At 32.9% G+C, this 8689-nt stretch overlaps 1 protein-coding gene across 1 annotated transcript; it reads left to right on the plus strand.

Annotated features, from left to right (window-relative positions):
* The first annotated feature begins 1528 nt into the window (after positions 1-1528).
* On the plus strand, positions 1529-8126 carry LOC113871238 (AP-3 complex subunit mu-like). The gene is made up of 8 exons (XM_027508197.1): positions 1529-1699; positions 1878-1977; positions 2140-2250; positions 2335-2424; positions 2867-3114; positions 3410-3619; positions 3829-4036; positions 4194-8126. The coding sequence occupies exons 1-8, from the start codon at positions 1554-1556 to the stop codon at positions 4437-4439; spliced, it is 1359 nt and encodes a 452-aa protein (XP_027363998.1). The 5' UTR covers positions 1529-1553; the 3' UTR covers positions 4440-8126.
* The last annotated feature ends 563 nt before the right edge of the window (positions 8127-8689 follow it).

Consider the following 8689-nt stretch of genomic DNA (forward strand, 5'->3'; position numbering starts at 1 on the left):
AACAAAGCATTACAAATTTAATTATTTAGTATGATTTCTTATTCTATTAAGTATTTAATATTTTATAATGTGCATTTTATTTAAAAATAAAATAATTTTTAATTATATTTTATTTAAATTATTTATGAGTAAATATTTAACAGTTTTAATTTTTTAAATTAATTCTAAATTTACAATTTATTTTTAATTACTATATTTTAAATTTTTAAAGACAAAGTAAAAAAAATGTCATTTTTACATTTGTAAACTTTATAGATATTTTTTTGTAACACTATTAATTTCATATTTTAAATACAAATACAAAATTCCAGAAATTTTAATTAATAACCTTATATGCTTCATGCAATTATATAAATCATTTCTACATTTTTTTTTACTTTTCAAATTTCTTTTTAAATACAAAATAACTATTTAATATTTAAATAACGACTAAAAATATTTGTCAAATAATATATTAAATTACTAGTCTTGTATGCTTGATTGTATTATTTACATAATTTCTAGAATTTTTCTTTTTAATTTTATTTTTAATAACACTTTAATAATTTATTATTTAATTAACAACTACAAAAATATCAGAAATTATAAAAAAAAATACTACCCGTAAAATACTTTATTAAATTATTTACATTTTTTCTAATTAATTTCCAAATTTTATTTAATAAAGCAATAAATTTATAATTTTTAAATAATATCTACAAAAATTTTATCAATTTTATAAAAAAAATTATTATATGCATGAAAAAATTATTTACATTATCTCTACATTATTTGCCTTATAATAATTTTTATTTTAATTAACAATTAAAAATTATTTAAATCAAATACTACCCTAATATCTGAATTTTTACAAATTTTTAAACTGATAATAATTAAATATTAAAATTAAAAAAATACAAAATTATAATTTTTACCAACCTGTATGCTATTCCAAGAGTATTACATTATGTCATTTTACAACATTTTTACTATAGTACATGTAACTAGTATAATTTGAATAAAAGGTATCTACATTCATTGACTAACAGATAAAATATTATCTCGTGACACATGTCAGCCTCTTAGCACTATCAATACATGCTAGACAATAATATTGACGCACTTTCATCAATAATAATAATATTATTCTGTATAGTTTAATATTCCTCTTATGAAGATACGTGTACCCGATTCAATCGTTACCATCAAACATTAGACGCTCTTGTGTTGGCTGATATAGGTTTATTTATTTATCAATATACGTTTCTCTCTATTAAACACAGTAAAACAATAGTTTATTAAAATAATAATAATAATTATTCATATAAATATGATATTAATGTTCATATGATAAAAAAATATTAAAAAAATCATATTTTATAAAATAATTTTAAATATATATTATTTAAATAAAAAAGCTGATAAAAAAACCACTGGTAGAACATTTGTACTTATTCCGAATTTTAGCATTATAAAAAGGAATTTAAACAGTAAAAAGTAGTTAACTAGGCTCGCAAATAACAGCCAAGTTGGCCAGCACGTTCTAGTTGTACCTATCCATTTCAACATGAAAGATGACGCAATGTTTCTTGTTTCCTGCCAATACTCCTTTCACCGCAAATACAAACTGTCCTCCGCACATCTTTTCTCCGCTGGCCTTGGCTTCACCTGAGAGAAAGAGAGGGATGTTGCAGTGCATCTTTCTTGTGTCGGATTCCGGGTACGATAAGTCAATCATAAACACTTACTGTTAATTCTTTATCTTGGAGGAAATTAAGCTTCATTTGCACCTTTTTATATTCTTCAAAACTACTGCTCCACTTGTTGACTGCAATTTGAATGAATGGAAATCGATCATTGAGTTGTTGACTCTAAAACTTTGATTTCATACTTCATAGAGAGGTGATGCTAGAGAAACAGCTCTCTGGGCACCGCGTGGATCGTTCCATATGTACATGGTTCTGGGAACAAGCCATTTCTCAAGGTGACTCCTTCAAGGTATTTTCCATGTCAGTTCAAGCTTTTCCTTTTCTATTTGTTTACGATTCTTCATATTTTATCTTCAATTTTTAGCAAGGTCCCCCTGTACGTACTTTTAATTTTATTGAGGTTATTCGTGACCTTGATCTAACTATTTTATAAGAATTCCGGTTCTTTTAGCAACAACCGGTAATTGCTTCTCCTACGCATTATATTTTCCAAGTTTTTCGTGAGGGAATCACTTTTTTGGCGTGCACTCAAGTTGAAATCCCACCCTTGATGGCCATTGAGGTATTTCTTTTGCAACTCATTATGTGAAGCCACATGAACGGTACTGAGTTAACTTTCTTAATTTTTTAAATTATTCGACTTTAGTTCCTTTGTAGGGTAGCTGATGTCCTCGATGATTATTTTGGTGGCTTGAACGAAGACATAATTAAAGACAACTTTGTCATTGTATATGAGGTATTTATCTCAAGTCAGTCTTACATTGCTAGACTTTCTTTATGAAATGAGGTGTATCACATTGTTATGCATTTATGCTGTTCACATGCTGGCTGTATGGCGTTCATTCTGTAACCCTTCTGCCAAAAATGTCTATAATGGAACTGGCTGCTAAGTACATAAATATGCTTTCAGTTAGCTCTTATCTACATAGGAATTGATATCTTCATTCAGTGCCATAAATACCTTTGGGTAGGTTATCTTATTTATTTTCAGGTCTGTTAACTATTCAGGTTTAGTTGATTGACACTCCAATGGCTGATTTATCATTGTTTGTTTATGAAAATAAATTGTGATTTGTTCTTGTATTTCCCTGGGAAATTCTTTATCTATATTAATATTGTTTTTCCCGTTGCTTTTTGTTGGTTAGATGCAAACCACTCAGTTTATTTTGTTCTTGTAGCTGCTGGATGAGATGACAGATAACGGCTTCCCCCTAACTACAGAACCAAATATTCTGCAAGAGATTATTGCTCCACCAAATCTTGTCAGCAAAGCCTTGAGTGTTGTGACTGGCAGCAGTTCGAATGTGAGTGATATGCTTCCAGGGGCTATGGCATCTTGTGTTCCCTGGAGAACAGCAGAGCCAAAGTACTCCAACAATGAAGTTTATGTCGACCTTGTTGAAGAAATGGACGCAATTATAAACAGGTCGATATGCTAATTCTCACATGTCACTTCTTAAAATTAACAGTGAGAATTTTACTGGTGTTTCTTCTTTTCGTAACTATGGTCTTATTAACTAGAATATTTTGGTGAACTAGAAATCTTCTTTGGCGAGCTTAGTGAATGAATGTTACTGACCAATGGAAGCTTGAACTTCTGGAACTGCATTGATAGAAATTTATTAAAGATCACGTTGAGCTTCCTCTTTAGTAGTTTGAATCTTGTGGATAATTTCTTTCTTTTATTTTTAGTCACTGCTAAGAAAATCTTATTCATACAGGGATGGGGTTTTGGTGAAATGTGAGATCTATGGTGAAGTTCAAGTAAATTCCCGTATCTCAGGTCTTCCTGATCTTACTGTTTCATTTGCAAATCCTTCCATCCTAGATGATGTGAGATTTCATCCGTGTGTTCGTTTTCGGCCTTGGGAGTCCCATCAAATTCTTTCATTTGTGCCTCCTGATGGACAATTTAAGCTTATGAGCTACAGGTACATCAGCTTTTTCTTGTCTGAATCAGGATTTGAAACTAGCATGCTGGAAGGTTAGTTTCTTTTGGCTTTGAGATATAATTAATAAAAAATCTGTATGTAAGAAGTCATTTTGTTTACAGATGTAATTGTGAATGTTGAATTCTATGTTCACATTAAATTTGTATTCCCACTTTCTATTCTCTCAATTTGAGCATTTCATTTTTCAGAGTTAGAAAGTTGAAGAGCACCCCAATATATGTAAAACCGCAGTTAACTTCAGATGGTGGGACATGCCGTGTTAGTGTATTAGTTGGAATAAAGAATGATCCTGAAAAGACAATTGACTCTGTTACTGTTCAGTTTCAGCTTCCTCCTTACATCTTATCAGCTGATCTGACTTCAAATCATGGAACAGTAAACATCCTTGCTAAAAAGGTACCTAATTTGCACAATTATTATGCTTCTACTGAGTAGCAGTGTTATAGACATTATATTCTTCACTATGGAAGTAGTTAAAATCATTAGAGATAAACTACTATGCTCCAATTTTGGTACAATATAATTTGAATCCTGCTTTATATGTTGTGACAAGACATGCATCTGGTCCATTGGTCGGATCCCAAAAGATAAAGCCCCTTCTATGTCTGGAACATTTGTGATTGAAACTGGATTGGACCGCCTTCATGTCTTCCCTACATTTCAAGTGGATTTTAGGATTATGGGTGTTGCCCTCTCTGGTCTGCAAATAGATAGACTGGATTTGAAGACTGTACCATACCCATTTTACAAAGGCATTCGAGCTCTTACTAGAGCAGGTGAATTTGAAGTTAGATCATAATTTTGAATCTATAGTTGAATCACACTATAGTGTGGATTTGAAATTTTATTGCCTGTGACAACATTGGTTGGTTTCTTATGCAAAGTAAGTCGACAATGTTTTCTTCTGGTCATGAGTTATTCTTTGGTGGATTTTGTTCTGGTTATCTGACTGAAGCGCATGGTTATTTGAAGTTTCTTCGGTCCATTATCAAAGGGAGAACCATCAAATTCTCTGTAGTTTTGTTTCAGTGGCCAAGGTAGCCACCAGTAGGGATCTTTTTGTGTATTTATTGTTAAAACCCTTACATATCACAAAGATAATATTTTAGATACCAATTTTCTAATACTTTATAAGCATACTATAGAAAAGTATATTTGTTGAATGTGTTGTAAGTCTAATGCAGCCCACACAGTATAAATTTATACTTATTTATAGAATTAAATACAATTAATTTCTACCTAATAATTAGGAATCAATCATCCTAATTTTTTAGAATATGTAACTGTTAATTTCCTATAAATCTGTAAAGGTTAATGACTAATTACATTCTAACACTCCCCCTCAAGCTGGAGCATATATGTCATATGTATCAAACTTGTTACAAATGTACTCAATCCAAGAGCCTCCAAAGGACTTGGTGAATATGTCAGCCAGCTGATCGCTAGAATTGACAAAATCAGTAGTAATTTTTCTAGAGAGCACATTTTCTCTTACAAAGTGACAATCAATCTCTATGTGTTTGGTTCTTTCATAGAAGACCGGGTTTGATGCAATGTGAAATGTAGCTTGATTGTCACATATAAGTTTTGTTTCATGTATGTCCTCTATTTTTAGTTGTAGTAGTAGTTGCCTAAACCATGTAAGCTCACAAGTGGCTGCTGCCATAGCATGATATTCTACTTCTGCACTAGATCTGGCAACTATGTTTAGCTTCTTGCTTCTCTATGAGATCAAATTTCCTTCGATAAGAACACAGTACCCAAAAGTGGATCTTCTATCTGATGGTGATCCTACCTAATCCGCATCAAAATAACAAGTGATTGTAGCATTGCCTTTGTATAACCTTCGTCCTAGAGCAGGAGATGATGCTTGAGGATTAGTGGAGTGAGTCACAACTGGATTTTGAGGTTGTCCGTAGTATTGAAGCAATGGAGGTAGAGGAGAAGCAATTACTTGAGTCAGAACAGGTAGAATACATGAGACTTATAAAGAGTCTGTTGCAAAATTGGCATCTAATACAGTAGAAGTGGAGACGGGAGTAGTCTCGAAAAAGGTAACATTGGTAGAAACAATATATTGTTGAAGTTGAGGACAAAAACAATGATAGCCCTTCTGAAGGCATGAGTAACCAAGGAAAATACACTTGAGAGATTTAGCAAAAAGTTTATCTTTACCTGGAGTAAGGTCATGGACAAAGCATGTGGAACCAAAGACACAAAGAGGGATGAAGTAAAGATCTTGTGGTGGATATAAGAGAGAGTGATGAACCTGATTATTAAGGATAGAAGAAGGCATGCAGTTGATTAGATAACATGCTGTGAGAATGGCATCTCGCCAAAAGCGAAGAGGAACATTGTGGTGAAGAAGAAGAGTATTGGTATTGTCAACCAAGTGCCGATTCTTTCATTCAGCAACATTATTTTGTTGTGATATGTGAGAGCAAGATGTTTGATGAACAATACCCTATGAACTTAGAAAAGATTGAAACTTGGAAGACATATATTTATGAGCATTGTCAGTGCATAAAATTTTAATAGATGTGCCAAATTAATTTTGAATTTCAGTCGAGAAATCTTGGAATATAGAAAAAACAATTTTAACAAATTTTCATAAAGAATAACCAAGTACATCGGGAAAAATTGTCAATGAAAGTAACGAAGTAATAAAAATCCAAAGTTAAACTAACACGACTAGGACTCCAAATATCTGAATGAACCAAGGAAAAAGGTGACAAAGCACTTTTATTAACTCGAAGACCATAGGTATGACGAGTGTGTTTTCCTAACTGACAAGACTCACATTGAAAAGACGAACTATGAGAAAAACTTGGAACCATTAGACACATTTTGGTAATACTAGGATGACCTAAGCGTTGATGCTCAAGAGCTAGAGACAAGCAACCAATTGTGCCAGATAGTATAATCCTTGATATTCATGTCTTGCTCTAATCATTTGTTCGGTATGCCAATCCTGAACAAGAATAAAATTATTAGCAAAAAAAGCAAAGTAATTTTGGGTACGAGTGAGCTTGCTTATGAAGATTAAATTAAAAGGACAAGCATCAAATCTAGGTTAAGATTAAAAGAGGGTCGTGTTTGACCAATGTCATGAACTTTTATTTGAGAGTCATTTGCCATGGTAACAGAGGGTAAAGAGTCCAAATAAGATATATGAGAGAAAAGGGACTTGTTACTAGACATATGATAAGAGGTACTGGAGTTAAGAATCCAAGGTCCTAGGGAAGAGGACTGAGAAACAAAAGCTATAGGATTACCAGATTGAGCAATGATGCCGATAGGTTGGGTACATGGCTGCCTTATATTGGAGAAATTCATTGTAGGCATCAGTTGAAATTGAAACCTCATCAGATGCTCATGGAGAAATGACCTGAGCAATATTAGTTGTCGTGGGTTGTTTTTATGCCTTTGTACGACATTCTGCCTTAGTATAGCCATACTGTTGACAAAAAAAATGCAACGAGACCGTTGACTACGATAGCCACCACTAATTCCACTTCGTGCACCCTGGTAGGAAGAGTGCGAGTAAAAGGCAGATGAAGTGGTCGAAGATATAAGCGAATGCCCAAAGCATATGAGGAATTAAGAGGCGAAGTAATTGTTTACTAACGGTGTCATAAGATGGAACAACAATGTTCGATAATATTTGATTGTGGACAAAGTCAAACTTAGGAGGAAGTCTAGCAAGTGCAAGAACCATAAAAAACTTTCCACTTTGTTCAACATGTTTGTCTGCATCATTAGTGAAAGGCATGAGTGCATCAAAATCAACAATTAAGCGATAGAGCTTACTAAGATAGGTCTGTATATCATGATTTTCCAGCTTCACATAAATAAGGTTAGAGACAACATTGTAAAGCAATAAACATCATTGGAGTATACTTTCTTAGCTTTGTTCTAGACATCATAACAGGTAGTAAAAACTTGGTATTAAGGCTGCAATTTGACAACAATATAGAATCAGAGAATGCTACACAATGAGGCATCAATTTGCTTCTATCAGGCTTGATCATTACTTGGAATATCATTGGCCTATTTGGTTATGTGGTCATCACAACCTTGACCCTGAAACCACAGCTGGACAGTAGCAGCCCAAGAGTTGTAGTTGCTCGTTCCAGTCAATTTTTCATATGAAATCAGCGAAACAATGGTAAAAGTCACTGCAGAGGCGGTATTCAAGTGTGAACTGTCAGAAGCCATGAGAAATAAATATGAAATAGGGCTAAAAAGGGGTGCCAAGGTGTGAGGGTGAGCCAGCAAGTGAGTCATGTCGGAAAGTGGAAAAACCACAGTTTGATATGGGCACGTGAAACACATGCACTAGAAAAAAGCCGCGTATGCAGTGGCGGATTGGAGTGGCGAACGGAGCTTAGTGGTCGTCGGGGGAAGGTGGTTTTGGTTGCAATGCTCACCAAAGGAAAGGGACGCTTGGTGACGGAGGAAAAGGGCACAGTGGCTGCAGGGTACTGTTCACTCAAAAAAAAAGAAAAAACTACTACAGATAGAAAAATTTATACTATTGATAGCATATAGAAAAGTATATTTGTTGAATGTATTATGTGTCTAATGCAGCTTACATAGTATAAATTTATACTAATTTATATAATTAAATACAATTAATATCTACCTAATAATTAGGAATCAATCATCCTAATTTTCTAGAATATGTAACTGTTAATTTCTTACAAATCAGTAACGACTATGACATTATATTCTAACACATACCACATGCATTTTCTCATATTCATAGTGAATACTATCCTTATCATACTTAGATCTTTAATAAAAAGTTTTTTGATGCATAGGATCCTTTGGAAGAGGCAAGTGTAAACTATACTATTTTCAAGTCAATGACTAGTGTATAAACATCATGTGTAAAATTTTCAGAAAGAAAAAGCTTAGAAGAAACTCATGGTTATACAAACATAAAATTTTATTGATTTCAATCTACCTTCAAACACAATGTACTTCTCCATTTATAGATAGGTGAAGGTACAAAAAGACAAAACACACAAGATAAACGCTAAAATT

This window comes from Abrus precatorius, unplaced genomic scaffold (assembly GCF_003935025.1).
Source record: "Abrus precatorius isolate BTA unplaced genomic scaffold, Abrus_2018 Scaffold7, whole genome shotgun sequence".
NCBI lineage: Eukaryota > Viridiplantae > Streptophyta > Magnoliopsida > Fabales > Fabaceae > Abrus > Abrus precatorius.